General features: G+C 48.0%; 1 protein-coding gene and 1 long non-coding RNA gene across 3 annotated transcripts; one reads left to right on the forward strand and one right to left on the reverse strand.

Moving 5' to 3' along the window:
- Window positions 1-2,610: 2,610 nt before the first annotated feature.
- On the reverse strand, window positions 2,611-11,629 carry NRN1 (neuritin 1). 2 transcript variants are annotated; one of them, XM_045811598.2, is made up of 3 exons: window positions 11,367-11,629; window positions 7,065-7,209; window positions 2,611-3,796 (listed from the first exon to the last, which is right to left on the reverse strand). In XM_045811598.2, exons 1-3 carry the CDS (start codon window positions 11,419-11,421, stop codon window positions 3,568-3,570), a joined length of 429 nt encoding a protein of 142 aa, XP_045667554.1. In that variant the 5' UTR covers window positions 11,422-11,629; the 3' UTR covers window positions 2,611-3,567. The 2 variants fall into 2 exon arrangements, with proteins under 2 accessions (XP_045667554.1, XP_087714046.1); XM_087857920.1 differs by lacking the exon at window positions 11,367-11,629 and adding an exon at window positions 8,674-8,821.
- Window positions 4,295-5,668, forward strand: LOC148107314 (uncharacterized). Its single transcript, XR_015722539.1, has 2 exons — window positions 4,295-4,543; window positions 5,439-5,668. It is a non-coding gene; the product is annotated as an uncharacterized LOC148107314 (long non-coding RNA).
- Window positions 11,630-22,749: the final 11,120 nt, after the last annotated feature.

Consider the following 22,749-nt stretch of genomic DNA (forward strand, 5'->3'; position numbering starts at 1 on the left):
CCCAATTTCTTCCCTGTCCTCCACACCTCCTCCGCAACTTTACCATCTCCACCTCGAAGTTTCTCCATCATCTCATTCTGTGTTTAAGATGATTGCTTCCCTCTGGCCCCTCTGCTGACTCTATTTCTGGATGTTTTCCCCATCTTCCTCTGCATCCCCATTTTCCAGGCCCTCTTTCTCTTGCCGTCTCCTTGTTCCCTCTACTTCCCCCTCCCAAGGGTTCTGGAGCTGACCTCTTGGACATTTTCACGAAGATAACCAAATATTACACTCAAGTGAACTTCTGCGTCTTGAATCTGCTTGAGCTGGGAGTGGAGTGAAGGAGGGCGCTTCTGCAATCCCAACAAGTTGTCAGAGGCTGGGAGCCAGCGCTGGTGGGCCACGTGGCAATGGGCCGTGCAAGAGCTAGGGATGCTGCTGCGAGAAGTGGATGTTGGTATGACCATTTCCTTGGTGCCCGAAACCCACTCGGTTCCCCGCCCCCATCTGGGTGAGGGGTGTGCGCGCCCTGGTTAATATCTCCCGGAGCTGGGAACCCGGTTTACTGCTTAAAACAACATCAACCAACATATGGAGATGTCATCATGATTAAACAGCACATTATAGTCGAAGACGGCGCGATAATAATCTAAACAATCACAAGAAGAAGAAATGCTCTCTAACGAGCCAGATGTGGCAGCCTGTGTTTCCGAGACTCGCGGCCCTGCGTTCCTGGGGCTCCCTCCAAGCGCATGTGCTGGTGGTGCCGGCCTAAGACAGGGCAAAGGAGTCCCCAGCGCGGCATCAAGCTTTCTCGAGGCACCCCCAGGAGGATCTGGGAAAGGGCGGAGTGGGGGCGTGGAAGGACGTGGCGGTGGAGCGCCCTCCTTCTGGGGAGGCTGTTGGAGCCGCAGGAGGACGGGGTTCCTTGAGAAGAACCTTGCTGGGAGAGCAAAGGAGCCCGCGTTCCCAATCCTCCCCGCCCCGTCGCCTCTGTCCCTTCCCTCATCTTCGCCTCCTCCCAGACCCCGAAGGAGACGGATTTCCAGGTGGGAAACCCGCGCTGCTAGGGGAGGGGCATCCTCCGTGTGTCGCGGAGAGCTCCCTCCCCCAAATCCTGAGGAGAACGATGCGTGCGTTTTCCTTTGGCTAGCAAGGGGCCCAGTTGTGTGCACCGGTTCGCCCCCAGGTTTCCTTGGGAAAGATATCGACAGGAGGCGGCGGGCTCTCCAGGCTAAAATGATAGAAGACCCTCCCTCTTTCCCCTGTTCTCCTCCCCTTCATTAAATAGATTCGTATTTAAAATAGTCTCAGACATTTTAATTTGAATTCCAGGTATTGAGCTTGGGTTAGAATCATCCTACTTATACTTGGACAGAAAATAACGACTGAAACGAAATGATCAAAACCAAACGCTATTTTCCCAAACAACCAACGTTCCCTGTGGGTGACCACTCCGCGCAGGCAGGGAGGATCTCCTTTGCTTTTGGCTGATAATAGGGGATCGACGGAGGAGGGGCTGGGTGGGGGGTGGCGGGTGAAACTATTCCCAGGAGTGTCCCGCGCGGCGCGTGCGTGAACTGGCCGCCGTAATATATGCTGCCATTAAGAATCCGGGCAGCTTCTAGCGCTCGGGGCGCAGGGACGCATGTGTTGCTGGAATTCAATCCGTGGGGGGAATGCAGATTGGGCTGCGACCTACTGGGTTTGATTTATGAACTGTTACTCTAGCGATTGTTTACACATTGCATTTGAGAGCCCCCGCGCACCCTCCGGGCGGCAGCTAGCTCGCTCCGGGGCGCGGGAACCGCCACAGCTCCAGGGGCTCCACCAGTCCTCCACCCTCCACCAGTTCTCCACCCCCACCCGGGGCTCCCCCGCAGCTCCCTTCCACCTTCACCTTCTCCTAGAAATCAGGTTTCGATTTCTTTGAACCCAGAGACTTACGCTTGGTTCTCCCTCCCCCAGCCTGCTCCAGTTCCTGCAGCCTTGGACCCCGGTCTCCTCTGCTCGTGTTTACTCTCGAATGTTTACTTCTCCGTAAGGCCATGCGGGGCCTATAAATAGGAGAGGTGGAAGCAGCTCGACTGCCAGATCAATAGGGCCCCGTCTCCTCGCCATTTCAGCTGAGCTGTCTTATTAATTATGAAACGATTCACCTGATCCCTGCCAGGGACCACAGCCTCTCCTCGGCCCCTCTGCTAGAGCCCTTAATGGCGGTTCGTTCGCAACCTGCCTCCGGCCACAGCAGAGGAAGAGGCGAATCGTGGTTAGGATTCGGCCTGCACAGATCGTGGTTAGGGCTCCGGCCCGCTTGAGGCGGGGGCCGCAGGCTGGGCGCTAGCCTTGGGCCTGCGTGTGTTTTCTTGAGCAAGCCCAATTACCCGGAACCTCACCTAGAAAAGATCTCTGCTTTTTATTTATTAAGAATACAACTTCCTCTTTCTCTTCTTTAAGTAAGAAGTGAAAAGTGGCAAAGTGACCTAGTTGAAGAGGGTCTGCTAGAAAATGGAAGGTTATCAACGCTTGGGAACAGGTGCATGTATCCTCCGGTGTCACGTGTCCCTAGGGGTAACCCCGGGCACTGGGCCAAGAAAGCAGGCTTGGGGCAGGAAACAAACGACACCCCCATTTCAAACAATAACTTTTATTTTATACTTCTCTATACTTTGTAGCAAATCTTTTTTTGCTGAATTTAATTTATAATAAACTTTTTAAATTACATCTCTCTCTTTTTTTTAAAATCAAGGCTCTTTTATGTCAAAATCTTTTTTTAACTATATTTTAGATTAACATTTAACATCCCCCCCTTGTGATCTATACCGTTGGATATTCAGGTATTACTGTATGTGTAACAGCTAAAACAAGAGGGAAAATAAAGGCAGTGGACTTGGAAAGATGCATTGACAACAGCAGGTAAAGCTTAACCTCTCAGTGACTTTAGCAGCGATTCTTCTGGAAGCCTTTACCTAGACACCCGAGATTTCCTCAATCCCTTCCCTCTGTCCCTCCTATCCTTAAACCACAAAGCCAACAATCTATGCTTTTACTTTCCTCGAGGAGAAATGTGCAGTGGAAATGATCAAAACAAGATACTGTGGAAGAAAGACGTGAGCGTGACTTATTCACCATATGCTTTCCTCGTGGACATCTCTCTTGAATTCATTCCCCTGGCCTTCTCCTCTCCTCTCTTTCCTATTAGGAGGAGCCCATCATTTGTCATGTATTAACATGATTAATATAGTAGGTGGCCCAGGGCCGTTCCTGAGATTCTTGTGCCAAGAAATAAAAATTAAAAAAAAAATGGGGTGGGTTTGCCGTTTTCTTATTTTTGTGTGAAGACGGACTAAAGCTGAGGTCCGATTTTGGCTGTGCTTGCTTGCTCACTGATTGGTAACATTTGGCAAATAAAACACAAGAAATCAAACGAAATCAAAAGGAGAATCAGGATTTCCCACAATCCTATATGAGTGTTTTCAGCATCACAGAGAATCACAACGTCCCCAAAGAACGAATGGATCTTCCTCTCGATTTCCGGGAGCATGGAGTGAGTGTGGGTGGGTGCGCGGGGGGAGCCGGCCCCCGCGCTCAGAAGGAAAGCCAAGTTGCTAAAGCTGCCGAGAGAGACACCAGGAGCACGGGGAGCGCCGGGAGCAGGGACCCCGCCGCCCCGTTGCCGCTGCCGCAGAGTTCGAATAAGCTGCCTTGGATGTTGAGGTTTTTGGATTCTTTTCTCAGTTTATCCCACATATCTTTCGCCCCTTCCTGGCAATCCGTAAGGGCTGTGACCGTGCAGCTGTGGAAATCCTCCCAGTATCTGGCGAGGAACAGAACAAAACGGAAGAAGCAGGTTGACTTGGGGCGCGACGAGGACCCAGGCCTGCACCCCTGAGCCTCCCCCCGTCGCGGCCTCCGCAAACCTCTTTGGGAGCCCCCCCCCTCCCCACCTCCTCTCCACCCGCCCGGCGCCAAACCTCGGCCCACTCTGGAAGCTGTCGTCTGAGGGCAGAGGCCGCCCCCTGCGGCGTCTGGTTTCTCTTTCCCGCTCCCCGGCGGGGACCCGGCAGCCGGGAGCCGGGCCGCACCCGCTGCGCGGCGCTGGCACCTCGGCCTGCGCAAACAGATTGCTCGTCCTCCTCGGGGAAAGCTAGGAAAACAGTGCTAAGCCTTGCAAGCTGCCGCCCATTAATGCCTCTTAGCTTGCAAGATGGGTTACTTGCTCAGAGCACGGCCCGCCCCTCTTGGCTTCTCACTTTCTCCTCCCCCTCGTCCCTTCTGTGTCCCCCCCCCCTCCTCGCTGCGGTACTCTCTCGCCTTCGCCCGCACTCTCCCTCCTCCCTTCCTTTTGTTTCCCGTTCTCCGATTTTCCCCTCCTTTCCTCTTCCCTTCTTTGTCTTCCTCCGTTTCCCTCCCCTCGGTTTTCCTCTGTTCGGTTCCTCACTTCCTCTTCCTCCTCCTCTCCCCCTCCTCTTCGGCCCTCCGTGGCCCCTGGCCTCGCTCTCCACAGTCCCCCGGCTCAGCTTCGGTCCGGAGACTCCTGCCTGCCTCTCCCCTCCCCGAGTCGGTGAGTGTGGGTGCCCTGGGGCCAGCTCTGTAGCCACCTCCTGCTTTTGCAAATCTCCGTGCTCCCGGCCCTGCGCACTCGGTCCCTCCTCTTCTCCCCCTCCAGAGTCATTCGTGGGCTTGGACCCCTTGAAGGCTCCTCCCCACGGCCTTTCGGGTGTAGTGTGCAGCCCCCCAGGCCGGGACTCCGGTGCCGCCGCGGTGCCCACCCCTGCCAGCCTTCCAGGGACCCCGCTCCCTGTCCTCGCTCCCCGCCTCTTCCCGGAGACCCGCGCCTTCTTCCTCAGCCACTTCCTCTCCCTGGACTCAGCTCCTAGCCCCGCCCCCACAACCTTCAACCAACCTGTCCTTTTTTATTTGTCCCCCTTTCTTCCGAGAACCCAAAATAGATCCAGAGACTAAATATAATTCCAACCCGTGATCGATTCCTGGGGCGCTGTCTCCTTTCGGTGCTGGGTCGATCCGTGCGTCTCGGTAACTCCGGGCTGGCTCCCGCTTCACCCGGGCCTTTAGCGCCAGGTCACTAGCGACCGCCCTCCACGCAATTTGGTTGTATTTTCTCCTATCTCTCCCTCTTCTCGCTCGCCTGGACTGTAAGTACGTTGAAGGCAAGCACCATGTTTGATTTACCCGTTTCCACTCCCACCCCATCCTCTGGCTAATAGCAAAGATATAAATGCTTGTTGGATTGCTTTGAGCTCTGGCTGTTTTCTAACGACCTTTGTGAGTCTCTAATTTATGAGGACCAGGGAGCCTGGAGCATAGGGCTTCCAGGTTCCTCAATGCATAATAAATAGCAAGATTTACAGAAATTAAGAGGTGGAGGGGTAGCTCTCTGCTGTCATTGCACCTCCCAGAGGAAATCTAAATCTCTCCTTTTCTTCATGCATGTCCAGATGGGGACAGGACCCTCCTGGAAGACGAATATGATGAAAAAGGACAAATATCCACATGGAACTGAGAGATGGTGGGCTTTAGCAGAGTGTCGAGCAACCGGTACCATTAATGAAGTGGGAGCCCAGACCCAGCAGTGGCCTGCAGCCTCTGAGAGAGGGGGGTTCCTCCTCACTTCCATCCTCCAGGACCAAGTCCTACTAAAAAATTAAAAGAACTTGGAATAACTGAATTCTGGTAAATAATAGAATATTTGGGAGCTGATCTATATCTAACCTTTTGTCAAGCTTGGTAGATATATTCTTACCTATCATCAGACATTTGGAATTAAAGTAGGTGGGTATGGAACCCAGATCCAGCCTTCTGTCCCTTTTCTGATCAGAAAGTACCAGCTACCTAGCGGCTGTGGCTTTTGGTGGACACCAGGGTATTTAGGAAAGTGTGTGGCCAAATTGACCCCAATTTAATTCCTCATAATTTAAACAAATAAACACCCTCTCCCCAGGAATTAGGGAGAGAGCGGGACTTCATTGTATACCAAGGATGGTGCAGAAAATGGTTTCTTCAACCTTTGGGGAATAAGGAACACCTCTTGCCTTGGCTTTTTGGTAAGGGCCATTATTGGGTGAGGGGTGGGAGTTATAGCTCTTTTAGAAAAATAAAATAAAGTAAAATAAAATAAGTGAGTGAGGGGTGTGTGTGTTGCAGAGGATGGAGGTACTTCTCAGATACGCAGCAGCTAAAATGTCACTGGTCTTCCAACAGTAAGGCTCTCTCCTAGTTACCACCTTTGCGAGTGGGAGCAGTGCTTTTCAGCCAAGCTCTGGGAAAAGCCACTGCCAGGAACTCCTTCCTAGCCCTTAGCTGCCCTGGCCTTGGCATACCCAGCAGATGCAGAGAGGAAGGGGGGGCGAGGGGATGGCTATCAGAAACCTAGAATCTGCCACAAACTCAGCAGAGATGGTCACCAGATGCCCAGGACATACTTTTCTTGGGCAAAATCATTGGCACAAAACAAAATATTCTTTCAGCCTCTTCTCTTAGAAAGAGAAAGAGGGACCCGCGCTCCCTTGCCTACACTGGAATGTTCTTGGTGTGTAGTGGAAGGGGGTTTTATTAGGGGAAATGGACAAAACAAGCGAGTGGCTTTGACTTTTCCTTTATGCAAACCTAGTATTTCCTAAAATGCTCCTCAAACCAAAACCAACTGTTCTTCAGAGAGTACTCAGCAATCCACTCATTCACGCAGGAAAAAGAAAAAAAGAAAAAAAGAAAAAAAGAATGATGAAGACTGCCTCAAAGTAGAGCGAGGAACTGCTAGCAGTTGTCTCTGCCCCTCGCTCCGGGTTCCAGCGCGCTGAGTGCCCGTGCCTCTGTGGCTGCGGGCGAGGAGGCGCAGGGCTGGGCCTGGCTCCCGCGTGGGAGGGTCCTCCTCTGCCCATCTCAGGCCACAGGATCCCCTTGGCCAGAGCAGACCCTGGCCGAGGCCTGAGGGCGAACGTCCAAAGCCCAGCACGCACTGCTTGGCGCTGGTGGGGAATTCAGAGCGCAGGCCCGCAGGCAAGCCCTCTCCGACCTCAGCAGCGCCCCCCAGAACAGAAACCCAACAGGCCAAAGAGGACACTTACGTGCACACGGTCTTGATGTTCGTCTTGTCGTCCAGGCCCTGCGGGTAGTTGGCCATGCTGTCGCCCAGCTTGAGCAAACAGTCCGAAAAGCCCTTAAAGACCGCATCGCACTTGCCCGCTGCTCTCACGGCCTGCACCAGGTACGCTGCGGGGAGGAGGGGACACCGGTCAGCAGCGTCGCGACCCTGCCCTGCAGCCCCGCGGCCCGCCAGCCCCAGACTCGACGCCCAGCCTCGCGGGGCGCCAGTGTTAAAGGTGAATGAAAATCGTGGCCCAAGAATGACTGACCCGCCGCCAACTACAGTCTTGTGCAGACAGTCCGCGTGTGAGCGGGTGCGGGAGGGGGAGGCGAGTCCATTCCTTTCCTGCAGCTCCCTCCCGCATCTCGTTCTGCATCTTTTTCTGTTTCCATCGCCCCCTCTTCTCACCTCCCCCGTCTCTTTTATTTCTCTCTTTCTCCTCACTCCCTCCTTCGTTTCCCAACACTTCCCCAGCAAGTCCGTCCTAGCTCTCGGCGTGCAATCTTGCATTTGTGAGGTGACAGAGGGGGTAACGACAGCAGAGTGAGGGGGCGAGGAAGGGGTGAGGAGGCGGGAAAGCATGGGGCCACGCAGCTGAACCTCAGGCCATGTCGTGTGAGAAAGCCTCGGCCGGCGCCCGGTGCTTGGTGGGTGCTTAGCAAACATTGCTGAATGACTAAATTAATAAAGTCTCTGGAAGCCAGCAGCAGCCATCGAAATGGATTGTTTCATTATAAAACTGATTGCCTACCGTGGAGTATGTGTTCCGAGTGAGATCCTCGCAGGCACCCTCCCCACCCCACTAGAGAAAGAGCAGCCTTGGTGTCCAGAGATTGGGCGGGGGGGGGGGGGTGACCAGTGGTCGGGGCACTCAGGGCCGGGCAGAGTCACGGCTGTGTTGGCACGGGTGACCCTGGGTTACCTCTGCGGGGGCCAAATTCGTGAACCTCTGTCCGCGGTTCAGCTCACCACACACCCCGAAAAACCAGCCACCAATCCGCCTGCAGCGGGTGGGATCTTTCCTCTCCAGGCTCTAACCCAGAAGGGCCCAGGTGGCAGTCGCCCGGGGCTCTTGGCCTTTAGCTCCGGGTTCCCTCCAGGGGGTGAGGCGGGGCGGAGGGCGGGAGAGCCGCCGGGACCAAGACAGGAGAGGAGAGGAAGGAGGGAGGTAACCTAAGCGGCACCGAAGTCCTCGCTCCCGGCCTCGGGGCGGTTAAACCCCACGGCGCCGGACTGCCGCTGCCAAGGCCATTTCTCTCCACCCCAAGGCCAACGAAGCAGGCTAAACGTTTGCTGGCGCTCGGCCGAAAGCCCGCCAAGGGGCCAGGAGGGGCGCAAGAACCATCGATCCGCGCGGTTGGGACTAGGGGAGCAGAGGGAAGGGGCAAATCCTCTCAGAATCGAAATCAGCCTCCAGGACCCAGGACCCACGACCCTGAGTGCCGGCTCCTTCAGAGCGGTGTTCTGGCCTCCAGGGCTTGTGTGTGAATGTCTCCGAAGAGGACCGTACACCTCACTGCCCCCACCACCCCCGGCCCCTGGTCCCCGAGAGCCGGGCCAGACGCAGACAAGAAGGAAGGTGACCGAACCTGCAGCAGCCTCCGAGAGCTCCCCGTTTGCAAATTGCTGCAGGAAGAGTGAGGCGGGCCTTGCGCTTTCTAATCCGGAACGGGAAGCTCCGGGGAAGGGACTAAGGTTAACTTCCACCTCGGCTCCGGCAGATACGTAAACCTTCATGAATCTCCCTCCCCCATCCCCGAGAAATATTAAAAGCCCTTGCGACTGCAATATCAAATAGAACATTGAGATAGAATAAACGAATCTTTGTTCTACTACAATGCAGGCACAATGAAATGAACCCTACACAGCCTCCTCTATAATGCATGCCACGAATGCAGCTTTGCAGCCTCTAACCGAAGTAAAATACAGTCCCTCTTCCCATCCCCTACCCAGCTCCCCGTCTGTCCTTACCCTTTACCTCCACCCCCAAAACTCAGGGGCGAAAAAGTAGCCCCTAAGATGCACCGACAATATTTTAAAGGGGGAATTGGGGCTCGCCGGGGGCGGGAAGCGCTCCTGTCACGTTATCTTTGCGGGCGTTGCTGGAGGAGAAGACCCTCCACACCGCGCATGTGTGAGTGTGTGCGTGTGTAAAATAAGAAGTCGTGAAAAAAATTTTTTTTCGCGACTATAACTGCTTCGTCTCTAGTTGGGTGTGAGAGGACCGGAGCTTGCGCGCGGGACGTGTTTTGAAGTTCATGCATCCGAGCAGGTCACAGCCCGTGCGACCCTCGCTGTCCTTCCTGAACCCGGCTTCAGCGAGGCTCGGGCGGGTGACCTGGGCTCCTTCCCTCTCCTCTCCGGTGTCTGCGTCTTGTGCCTTTTCTATCCGTTCATTCATTCGTTCGACCTTTCATTCATTTCAAACTTCCTCCCGCGTGTCTTCATTTGCGTTCACCACCCTCTCCATCTCCTCGTCCCTTCCCAACCCCCACTTTTGTTGCCAAATGTCAATGATTTGGGACAGCTCCCAGCCATGAATTAAAAATTGAGGCTCCGGTGCGGGAAAGGGCAGACATTCGGGAACAAACATGCTCAATTTCAATTCCACAGCCAACAAATGGTCATTTTCCGACCGAGGTTAATGTGTTCCAATCCTATCCCGCATGCACAATCGCTTTTTTTTTTTAAACCCCTCCTCAGTAAGGTTATTTCCCTCCAGGAAAACAGAGCCCCAAACCTGCTCCACTTAAAATCCCTATATCAAAAATAACTGCTGTCTCTTGCTCTCTAAAAATATGCAGGCTAATTGCAAAATGCCACATTCACTTACTTTCCACATTTAAGGGATTTGCTGCAGTTATAATTATTTACTTTTATTGAATCTCTTTGCACTAATGTCAAAGATTCAAAAGAACTAGATTCAAAATATCAAGTCATTTCTTAGAATTAAAGGAAAACGCCAACATCCTGCACAGAGTCTAAAATCCCTGTAATGTTCATGCAAAAAAAAAAAAATCACATACACAAAATCATGTCAAATGCATTAAAAATTACTGCAAAGATTCCATCTTAATGTTTAGATAACTCTAAACCCTGTTTCCTCCACATTTCTCATGGAGAAAAATATTATTCATTTTTTGCTTCCCCACTCCCTAAAGCATCCTCCTATCCAAATACTGCAAGGGTTTGTCTGTAAAGAATGCTACAGCCTGAAATGATAGGAGGCAACAATTCTCTCGGTCTCCAGAAAACCCGTTTGAAGAGTTTCTATTTTTTCTCTTGTCCATTCTATTAATAATCTACTTCACTTTCACTTTCAGGTCAGGTTAATTAATGCTCCAACCTGCATCGAAGAAGTGGGGTTTCTAGTGCTGTCTTCCATCACATCTTCCTCATTCTGGATGGAAAAATGTGAACTTTCAAAAGCCCCAAAACAGTGTAACTAGGACTCAACATTCCTTAACATAAAATGGGGAATAAATAAATCCGTCATAATTAACCCCAAACAAACAAAAATAACAAACACCCGACGTGACATATTGCAAACACTTCTTAACCCTTTCCCACATATAAAATTCGGATGCCTATGTGGAAAGGAACAGGCAAATATTCATAGAAAATTATATCCATGTATATTTGGCTGAATTCAACCTCCTCGATGATAAGCCTATTAAAATATGTACTCTGGGGTTCCCTATCATTCTCAATTTGCCCCCCCCCCCCCAGCTGGGTCTGCGGTGCCCGGTGCAAACGCTGCAGCTAGGGTATGGGGGGTAGGGGGGCGGGAGAATGACAAAGTTCTAAATGCAGCAGTCTGAGCCCCGAAATATCTTTGCTTTCTGCACATAAACTTTCCATTCTAGCTGCCTAGCCATCTTGTTCCTGCATTCACCTTTCGACCCTTCAAAATAATACCTTGCCGTATCGCAGGGGCCAATGCATTGCCCCAGAGCGCACAAAACCTGGTCTAACCTGAGAAAGGGAAGCAAAAATGGACGTGCGCTTTGGGGGAAAAAAGGGGGGGGGGAAGCCCCCTCCTGAAAACGGCCAGCTGCATACGTTTCCTGGCGAACGTTTGGAGTCTCTCTCTCCCTTTTTTTAAAAAGAAAAACCAACTCGGGACGCGCGAGTCCCTAGGAACCGATGCCCCTACTCTCGGGGGTTTGCCGGCTTCTCCGCACCCCGGGGCAGCCTCGGGCCAGTCGGTCCCCCTCGGCGCCTCGGGCTGGGCCGGCTACCGTCTGCCACCATCCGCAAGCCCGGCCGGGCGTCCACTTACCTATTTGCACCGCGAGGATCAGTGAAATATATCTGCCGTTCAACTTAAGTCCCATCCTACGTTTAGTCAAACCATTTGCGACCGCAGACCTTTAAATAGTTAGTTTAGAGAACGCGGGGGAAAGCTGAAAAATAGGCATTGCCAACAAGTTCCAAGAGCAACGGAGACTTTATGCACGGGGAAGGCAGAGGGAGGAGAGAAAGAGAGGGAGCGAGGGAGAGAGAGAGAAAGAGAGAGAGAGAGAGCCTGAGAGAGAGAGGGGGGAAGAGCTGGGAATGGTTCACTCCATTAGGAGGGGGCGGAGGAAGTACAGCCTCACGCCCACGAGCAGGCCTGACGTGGGGGATGACACGGAATGATTTTTTTTTTTTAAATAAAGACACCTTGGTAGAGAATCGCCATTTATAGTCATCAGAAGCTGGAATTAATCAGATACCTCCAATTAATGTGCGATTCAAACGAATTCTCGCCTCCCGGGGGTGACCACTTCCCCGTCCCCGCGGCCACCCCCGCCTCTTCGCCGTTCCCGGGGCCCCCGAACCCCGCCTCCTCCCTGTGCGGAACAGGGGCTCCCTCTTCCCTCTCCGCCTGGAGCCGGGGAGTCCTGGCGCGCCCACTCGGTTGTTTCAACTTGCTCCCCCTCCTCCATCAGCTCAACAGAGAATCCAGCCCCCTATCCCTACGTTGCAGTGGGGTTTAAACGAGCGAGAACGGGAGAGGGAAAACAGCTAAAGCAGCTCTATTAATTCGACATCCCCCCGCCCCTCAGCCTCCTGCCCCCTGCACTTGCCTACCCTCTTTCTCTCCAACCCAGCAGCTGAGCTCTGGGCGCAGCCTAGAGCGCGTGAGCACACACTCACGCACACACTCGCGCACGCCCGCAAGCAGAGCGCCCCCGTGCCCGCCTGCTCACACTTCACGGGAGCGCGCGCACACGCCCGGGCCCTAGGGGTTTGGTCCGCACACGTGGGGCCCCTGAAATATACACCGTGTGCCCTCTGTGAATTTCACGACTTCGGACACCCCAGCCGGGGAGACACAGCGACACCTGTTTTGGGGGACAGGAGAGCACGGAGAAACCAGCCTCTGCAAAGATGATTTTCGGATACTAGAGATTTACTAACTCTCGGAGCTTTAGGAAATTTCCTAGGCCATTGATAGTATGCGGGGCTCCTTCTGATCCTGATGCGCCTTGGGGTTATTTGTTGAGCTACACACACGTACACACACGCACACACGTACATCACGTACGCACACCCGCATCCACATACACCTGCACTGTCTTTTGATGCTCAGGCACAAAGCCCCGTGCAGACGCAGCCTACTCTGCAACGGTGTGCTTCTGCAGCTGCGTCTGTGCTCGGTGCAAGGTGCTAACGACGACAGCTTGAGTTAAGAATGAAAAACAAACAGGGCTATTTCCTTTCTAAAGGCCGTTAGGCTTTGGTTTCTTTCCCTTCTGCACGAAAAGATGACTAAATCCCAGTTTTTTAAATCAAAAACTAAAGAAGGCAACGGCCAACTTTAAGTCCCTGAAGAGAGAAAACAAAAAACAAAAAAAAGAAAAGAAAACGACCCCTCCAAATATTCCAAAAATACACGAGAAAACATCGAGATATTAAATAGGCAGTAGAAATGCAAACGGATTAAGGAGATCTCGAATCGGATTTACTTCTTCGGGCAGCGTGCCATTTGCGCTCCCATCTCCGGGTCCCTACACTCTCTCAGACATTTGGATATTCAAACTCAGAGAAAGGGGCAAAAAAAGAGGGGTGGGACATGCTGTGGAGAGTGAGGGGCTAAAGGGGAGTGCGGGGTACTGACTGCAGCACTTTGTGACGTGGAGCCTCTGCACAGGGCGGCCGCTTCCCCGCGTCCAGCGGGAGCCGCAGACTCGGAGGTGGGGGCACTGGCCCCGGCCTCGGGGGCGGAGCCACATAGCTCCACCCCTGGTGACGTCACCAGGCCAACGGGTTTGGTGGCTGGGGGGGGTCCGCCTTTCCGACGTCCAGGGGCTCTGTGGCCGTCCCGGTGTTTCCTTTCCTGGTGCTCAGAGGCTCCTGGAAGGGCCGAAGGCGTAGGCGGGCAGGGGACGGGGCGGGGGCCGGTGGCGAGAGGGGGGTGTCCCTCGGACCCGCCCCCGACGCCCTCCAATGGCAAGGCGGGAGGTGGTCCGAGGGGCGGGGTCTCGGGGGAGTGGCAGCAGGCCCCGCCCACAGTCCGCCCCGCCCCTCGGGGTCCCGCGCGTTCTGCTGGCCGAGTCTCTGCTCTCCTGCCAGCCCGGAGCTGAGGCATCCGTGTCTCTCTCAGACTTTTGCGGAAACCCAGCTGGGGGCGGTTTAAAATTTTTGCCCTTAACCTCTTTGCCTTACTCCGGCTAACCCACGAACCCCGGATCTTCCAAAACCTCGTTTTCTGAGGATGCCCTGGGATTTCCTTCCCCCCCACCCCGCCCGCGTCCCCATCCTCTGTCATCCTGAACTTCGGGCGTTGGGGGTGTGGGAGGAGGCTGCGCTAAGGATTAAATAAAGCAGAGTGAAGCGGGGTGCGGGCTAGCTGCCTCCAGCCGACCCGCGCGCGTGCGCACAGTCGCCCTCGTTGGGGCTCCCGGGCCAGTCCTCCGTGGGCGCCACCCCTGGAACCCCCGCTGGCCTTTCCCTCTTCACTTTCCTTCCCTGGCGTCCCAGCCTCCCTCGTTGGCGTGGGTCGTTTTCAAAGTGAAGTGAGAGAGCAGAGTTAGTACTACACGTAAGGTTGAAAGCGGATGCTAATGGTTTTTTTGTTTTGTTTTGTTTTGCTTTGCTTTTAAAATTATAGGTCGTTCTGCAGTTAGGGCTCCATGCGAGGTTGGTTCTTTCCAGTTCCTTAGTTAAAGGGTAATGAAATCCATGGTTGCCAACGCACGCTTTTTGGGAACGTTGGGGGCAAGATCTACGGTTGAAAGTGGCATTGGACATTTCCTCCTTTTTTTCTTTAATTCGAAAAGTCCACCCCACATATTTGAGGTGAGAGAGCAGTGAACGAAAGCGGGGAAGCCCAGGTCCTGGGCCTCCTGTTGCTAGTATTGGCATGACCGTGATTGGTACCCACGCTTCTCTGGTGTCAGTTTACCGATTTGAAAAAACGGAGTTGGGACTCCAAGACGGCTTTCACCTTTGACATTTTGTGAACCGGAAATTTTCTAGAATACCGTCGATGGGGTTGGGAGTGAGAATGTGAAGCCCGAAGAACAAAGCCCACGCAAGAGTGCTCGTTGTTGGCCATTTTTTGCAAAGGGCATATTTCCTTCGGATAAGCAATTTCGCTTAAAGCTAAAGAAACAAATACAGTTAAGAATAGGGTGGAAAAGCCCTTGGTGCTGCCCGGGTCTGCATATCAAATTGAGCCAAAGGTACCCCTGAAAGTAGGTCTGCATAATTAAGGCATAAATATGTAAAACTTTTTATCCCTAAAACTGCCAGAAAGAGACCATGTCTAATTTTAAGCCTGGTTGGCATCAACTTCCTCCCTCAGTTCAGGTTTGCTGCCGCCCCAGTCTCAGCAAGTGGGCATGCATATGTTCCATACACACTCTTGAGCACCTGATGTGGGCCAGACCCTGTGCTCCTCGTTCTGACATTGGCAACAGGACAAAGCACTGAGCCAGTCCGTTCCCCAGCTCTCTCCACCAGTCCATCATAAGTGGATTTTCCAGAAGCTGCATTTCAAAAAACATCCCTAGGAAATTATCTGCAAGAGCAGTTGTCAGAGCCACTAGAAAATTCTACCTCTGTCTTTTTGGTCAGAAAAAAAATCCACTGCTATATTAAAATGGATTGGTCTAGCAATACATCTCTCTCATAAATTTAGTCTGTCATTTTTTTATACCTTTGTTAAAAAGAAAACCGTAGGCCCAGGGTGGAGTCACTAATCCCCAGAACAGCAAACCAAGACTTAATTGCAATTTCAACCTCTCTAGGAGTGGAATTTTAAGCAAATCAGTCTGGAATTTTCTGGTCAGCCCCAATTAGGTAATCTGTCATTTGGGCCCTCTCCATCCTTCTCTGCACTACATCACCAAAGGCAGATGAGATAATCTGAGTGATAGCCTCCTACCTTTCCCCTTTAAAGGACAGAGACCTTGCCAGAAACAATCCTTTCTTCTCTTTTGCTAACAACTTCCTGCCCCAACTTCCTTCCTATAAAAACCTTCAATTTTATACAACTCCTCAGAGCATCTCTCAATTTGCTAGGTGGGATGCTACCTGGTTCATGAATTGCTTATAAAGCCAATTAGATGTTCAAATTTATTGAGTTGAATTTTGTTTTTTAACACCTTCAACTAAAACCTTTGATCAAAATATGAATGTATATAGCTCTTTTATTTAGAATCAGAACAACTATACCATATTTAAGTGACCCTATAAATTAGGAGGGGAATGAATTTTTTGTAGCGATATGCTGGTAGGGGTTCCAATAAAAATCCATTTTGGGAGGTTTGGATCTCTCTTGACATCTGCTACTTGGTAAGGTGATTTTTCACTCTTTAATCACCACTTCAAAATTAGTTTAAACTTCTGGGCTTTACGTATACGGCTGACTGAGAAAGGATTTATGCAGAAATTTGGATTCTGGAAGCAAATACTATGTTTGAAATATATCGATGTGATTAGCTATTTAAAACTAAATATTTCATTAAAAATTAACATTATTATGAAATATACACACAGAAAAATGCAGAAAACAAAGGTGCCCAGGTCATTGATTTATCACACAGTGAACGTTTATATGGTTCACACTCACACTGAAACAGTCAGAACAGACATGCCAACTAAATGCAACCTTTACGTCTAGATAAGATATTAAACTGAAAAGGCCAGAGAATTCTTGGAGAGTTAGCAAAATTTCAGTATGGCCTGTGAATTAGATGTTAGTTTGTACCAATGTTAATTACCTGGTTGTAGAGTTGTGTGCTGATTATAGACAAGGATGTCCTTGTTTTTTTTTGTTGTTGTTGTTTTGTTTTGTTTTGTTTTGAGAGGGGAGAGCATACATGCAGTGTTTAGGGGTGATGAGACATCATATCTGCAGCTTGTTCTCAAAGCCTCCGAAAAGGAATGGCAATAATGGAGGTAAATAAATAGCAGTGGAACAAACACAGTAAAATGTTAATAATTGGAGAATCTTTGGGAGAAGGGGTATGGGAGTTCTTTGTACTGTTTTGGCAGTGTTTTTTTTTTTAAAGTTTGCAGTTATTTCAAAATAATTATTTCCAAAAAATTCTACTCTAGGTCATTTGAAGGCTTTAAATGTTGAAAACAAAGCTTTAAAATACTACTTGAAATATATAGATATTTTTAAACCTTAAGTAAGCAAAAAAAGCATGAACTGGAAAAGATCGATAAATTTGACCATAATAAATGAAAAACTTTTATTTGTAAAGTAACACCTTAAATAAAATAAAATAGCAAATTATAAACTCACAAAAGATGAGTATCAAAAACTAAAGAACTCAAACCAATTTTTTTAAGTGAAAGAGCAGGTATTTTTTTTAAAGCTTTTATTTATTCATTCGTTCATTCATTCATTTATTTCTTTTAGGGGGGAGGGGCAGAGAGAGAGGGAGAGGGAAAGAATCTCAAGCAGACTCTCCACTGAGCATAGAGCCCCACGGAAGGCTCCATCCCATGATCCTGAGATCATGACTTGAGCCAAAACCAAGTGTCGACGCTTAACCGCCTGAACTACCCAGGCACTCCTCAAACCAATTTTTTAAAAGTGTATATGTACACACACACACACACACACACATACTCTCTCTCTCTCTCCCTAAAATAAAAACGGGCAAAACGTATGAAGATTTCATAGATGGAAAGCATATGTGATTTATTCCAGGAATGCAAGCAAACTGGCTTAACGTTCAAAATTCTCAGTATCTCCATGTCTTTCACGTCCTGAGGGTTTTAAAGATTATAGGTTGATCTCGCTGTGGTCCATCCCATGTTTCTGATGACAACATGCACACTGTAAAATCACCATAGACCTACCTCAGAAACAAGTTGTGTTCTTCTCAATGCACCTCATTAGGAGTAACACTACCTTGACCTGTTCCACCGGCTGAGGTTAATCCCCCATCCCTGGGGCTCCCTGCTCAGCGGAGAGTCACGGCTGATTACCCCGTTCATGTTGGTGTCTGCCAGGTTTCTCTTCCTGAAATTTACCATTTCCATGTTCCCCTTTGTAACTGATTAGTATTTTGTAGGGAAGTATTCTGAGATTATGTTGATTTCCTAGTCCTCATCATACCTCCACACAACAGCCTTAGCATTCATCAGCCCTCCTGTCTAAATATCCACCTCGATGGTGATTGCCAAATGGTGATTCTTTTTCTCATTTTTTTTTCTAAATTTATTTGGCATTTTACTATAAGGAAGAAATTTCTTTTCCTTTCCTTTCCTTTCCTTTCCTTTCCTTTCCTTTCCTTTCCTTTCCTTTCCTTTCCTTTTCTTTCTTCCCTTCTTTCTTTCTTTCTTTCTTTCTTTCTTTCTTTCTTTCTTTCTTTCTTTCTTTCTTTCTTTCTTCTCTTTCTTTCTTTCTTTCTTTCTTTCTTTCCTTGTTCATTCACTTAAATCAGTATGAACTTATGGATCCCTATTTTATTTATTGTGCTAGAATCGCTTCTTCTTATTTTAATGTCCATATTGTTCCCTATTTAGCCGGTGGGAGCCATTTCAAGCTGATTTTTGTGTCTTTTCAGTGTATCCTAATCATTCATTGAGAATTCTTACTTTCTGACACAAAAAGGTATTCTGGCTCATTGTGTCCTGACCCAGCCCTGGAATCAGGCATTTTTCCAAAAGCTCTGTTTTTAAAGGTTGAAAACTGAGATCTAGGCCCCAGTAATGCCCCTTGCTGCTAGTGTATGGTTGCTTCTAACTTCCATAGAAGATAGAAGTGGGAAATGTACGTATGTGTAATTGTATATACACATACATATCCACGCACATGCATCTGTATTTCTATATCTGTATAGTCTGCACAAACATACTATAAAACTATGAGATAAAACTATGAGTTTATATTGATGCTTCCAATATCAGTTTAATAATACAGTGGTCTCTCTATCCTTCCCCCTTTCCATATGTAACTGAACTAATGTGAGTTCACTCCTAGGTGAGCTACAGAGAGATGACACCATTTGTCACACAAAAGAAACTTTATAATAAGTAAGGAGATCACAGGGAATACCTTCCAAAGCCATGACTCCCTGGTTGGGAGTAGGGGTGTAAGTGGGTTTCTTTTATTAAGGGTTAGGTTGAAAATTCAGAAAAGGGAATTTTGTCATTGCACGTAGAAGTGGGCATAAGGTTGTGCATGCACACTTAGGAAACATGCCTGTCCATGCATTATAGGTTATGTTAACGAGGTTTGTCTTCTCTGGGCAGAGATCTTAACATTATAATGAGGTATAACTGTCAGACACTCCATGGTCCATCTGTGCAGGCATAAGATGGTGGTCAAGCTCATACTGGTCTAGGCCCACTGGAACTCTTCCCATTGTTTTCCTCTAAAAGATAAGGTTAACATTCCTATGAAGAAGAGGGTCAGGAGGGTGTTGCTAGTGAGTTTTAATCTCGTTAATCCAATGGGGCAGTTTCACATACGTGTAAATATACGGAGGATCTTGACTCCTATTATCCTCAGCATATTATTTAGTTGCTCAAACAATTCACTTATTTGTTCAGCCTAACCAGTCTTTAACCACACTGGAAGTCTCTTTTGCCCTCCCCGTGGCCCGCACCCCCTCCCCCCCACTGCCTTCCCCCATGTCCTGGGTGGTTCCTCACTGCTCTTCACTGGCCCGAATTCTCAACTGCAAGCCCTGTCGGAGCATGCCTCAGCCCCCCTTGCTTCCGCACCCGCGCACAGGTCCACATGTTCAGCCTCTGGGCTCATGTGGCTCCTCAGGTCCTTCCATTGCCCCATGTTCTCCACCACTGTGTAATTTCTCCGTGCTGGGAACGAGAGCAAAAGTATGATGGGATGGGTTGATTTTATATGTGGCTTATGGAAGGGATCTAATTTCATCTTTTTCCATATTGTGAGTCATATTTCTCGCCAGCCTCACATCTTGACTAGCCCCTTCCCCCCCAGTGCTATTACAAATGGTCTCTGCATACACCTGAGTTCTACACGTGCGAGCATCTGGTTCTGTACTCTTTCATTGGTCAGTGTGTTTATTCCAAGGTCTGCACCACACTATTTAATTACTATTCCTTCATAATTAAGTCCCGATGTTGGATAGGCAAGCATTCCTTTCTGCCCTTCTTTTTCAGAAGAATCTTGGTTATTCGTAGCCATTTTATTTTATTAAGTGGGTACTTATTTAGAATTATTATTTACCTTTGATGAATTGAATGTTTTTATTATTATATAACAGTCCCTTCCATATCTGATAATCCTTTTGCTTAAAGCCTATTTTATATGATTCAATATAATTTGGCCAGATTTTGTTTTTAGACACGTTTTACTTTTAACCTTGGCTTGTCCTTGTATGCTAGACGTATCTCTCTTTCTTTCTCTCTTTTGGCTTTTTTGAATTCCAGTTAGTTAACATACAGTATTATATTTGTTTCGGGTGTACAATATAGTGATTCAACACTTCCATACATCACCTGATGCTCTTCACAACCAAAGTGCACTCCTTGTCCAATCCCCATCGCCTATTTCACCCATCCCTCCACTCCCCTCCCTTTTGGTAATTAGGTGTATCTCTTGTAAGTACCATATAAATAGATTTTTTTTTTAAAGCCCAATTTGACAATATTTATCTTTTAACTGATGTGTTTAATCCATTTACTTGAATTGTAATTAGTGACATCTTTAGACTTGTTTCTACTATTTTTATATTTCAGTTTATCTCATTTTCAACTTACATTTCTTTTTAATTATTTCTTTAATATTTTGAACTGACATAGACATATTCTTCCAAATAAAGCAAGGCAATTATTCCATTTTCCTATCCCTTGGTTTCCTCTTACTCCTAACATTATTATACTGATATTATAGAGATTTTTAAAAAACATTTTATTTTTGAAATAATTTTAGACTCACAAGAAGTTGTAGAAATAGTACAGAGAGGGGCGCCTGGGTGGCGCAGTCGTTGAGCATCTGCCTTTGGCTCAGGGCGTGATCCTGGCGTTATGGGATCGAGCCCCACATCGGGCTCCTCTGCTGTGAGCCTGCTTCTTCCTCTCCCACTCCCCCTGCCTGTGTTCCCTCTCTCGCTGGCTGTCTCTGTCAAATAAATAAATAAATCTTAAAAAAAAAAAAAGAAATAGTACAGAGAGTTCTCATACAACCTCACCCAGCTTCCCCTAAAGGTGACATCTTATATAATCATAGCACATTATCAAAACGAGAATATTAATCGATGTGATAAAACTAGCTGAAGATCTTACTTAGATTTCAATGTTTTCATACACACTCACTTTTGTAGGTATGTGTGTATGTAATCTATGACATTTTATGACATGTACAGATTTGTATACCACCACCCAGCACAAATCAGATAGAGTTCTGTCACCACAGAGGAAACTTGGGCTGCCTTTTTTTTTTTTTTTAATAGTCACTCTCCCTGTCCTCTTCCCTAACTTTTGTCAATCACTTATCTGTTCTCCATTTCTATAATTTTTTTATTTCCAGAATGTTATATAAATGGATTGGCTTTTTCCATTTAGTATAATCCTCTTAAGAACCATCCAAGTGGTTGTACTAATAGCTCATTCTTTTAATTGCTGAATAGTATTCCATGCTATGGAGGTAACAACATTTGTTTAACTGTTCACATATGGAAGAACATTTGGGTTGTTTCCAGTTTTTGGAATTTTATTATAAATAAAGTTGGTATGAACATTTGTATACAGATTTTCATGTAAGCATAAATTTTCATTTCTCTGGGATAAATGCCCAGGCATGTGATTGCTGGACTGTATGACAAGTCTGTGTCTGATTTTTTTTTAATGATATTTATTTATTTATTTATTTATTTATTTAGTGAGTGAGTGAGTGAGTGCAGGGAGGGGCAAAGGGAGAGGGAGAGAGAGACTCTCTAGCAGATTCCCAACACAGCACAGAGCCAAATGTGGGGCTCAATCCCATGACCCCAAGATCATGACCTGAACCAAAATCAAGAGCGGGACACTCAACTGACTGAGCCACCCAGGCGCCCCTCTGCTTCTGATTTTGAAAGAAATGGTCTGACTGATTTCAAATGGCCAGAGTATTTTACATTCTCATTGACATGTGTGAAAGATCCTATTTCTTTGCAACCTCACCAATATTTGGTGTCATCAGTACTTTTAATTTAGCTGTTCTACTAGACGTGTAGTGATATGTCATCAGGTTTTCATTCGCCTTATTCGAATGTCTAGTGATGGTGAACGTGTTGTCGTGTGCTTCCTTCCCGTCTCTATTTCCTACATGATGAAGTTTCTTTTCAAGTCATTTCCCCATTTTCTCATTGGATTGTTTGTTTTCTTACTGTTGAATTTAGAGATTTCTTTGCATATGAATTTCTTTGGATATGAATCCTTTGTTGAATTTGTGATTTGCAAACATTTCCTTCCAGTTGGTGGCTTTTATTTTTATCCTCTGAACACAGTCTTTTGCAAAACAAAAATTTTTAATTTTCACGAAATACCATGTATCCATTTTTTTTTCTTTTATGGCTAATGATTTTAGGATTATGTCCAACAAAAAAAAGGATTATGTCCAAGAACTCTTCACTGAACCCTAGGTCACAAAGAATTTCTGTTATGCTCTTTCTGAGAATTTTGCAGTTTTACATTTAAATATTATATAGGCTTTTAAAATATAGAATTTTAATTTTTGATTATAATGGATGTAGTCTTTTACTTTAGTCTTAGCATTTGTTTTTGTTAGTTTTAAAAAAAAAATAACCACCTGGGTGGCTCAGTCACTTGAACTTCTGACTCTTGGTTTCAGCTCAGGTCATGATCTCCAGGTTGTGAGATTGAGTCCCATGTGTGCTCAACGAGGAGTCTGCTTGAGATTCTCTGTCTCTCCATCTCCCTCTGCCCCACTCTTTGCTTGCACTCTCTCTCTCTGAAATAAATAAATAAAATCTTGAAAATAACTCAAGTAAGGCATTTAATCACCTTTAATTTACCTATGTTTTGAGCATTATTTAAGTGATTTTTCCTTTATTTAAATTATTCAAATAAGCTGGTGCCAGGAAGGTGATATAACACTAGAGTGCAAAAGTGTCCTATGCTGGGGACCAGGCAGAGACTTGTAGACTGGTAGTGGCAGGGAAAGGACTTTAGTGCAGCCCCCAGACTGGATCCAGGAGCTGCAGGTGTGCGTGTGTGAACCAGGGGTG

Source organism: Ursus americanus, chromosome 32 (assembly GCF_024610735.1).
Source record: "Ursus americanus isolate L20-20 chromosome 32, mUrsAme1.1.p, whole genome shotgun sequence".
NCBI lineage: Eukaryota > Metazoa > Chordata > Mammalia > Carnivora > Ursidae > Ursus > Ursus americanus.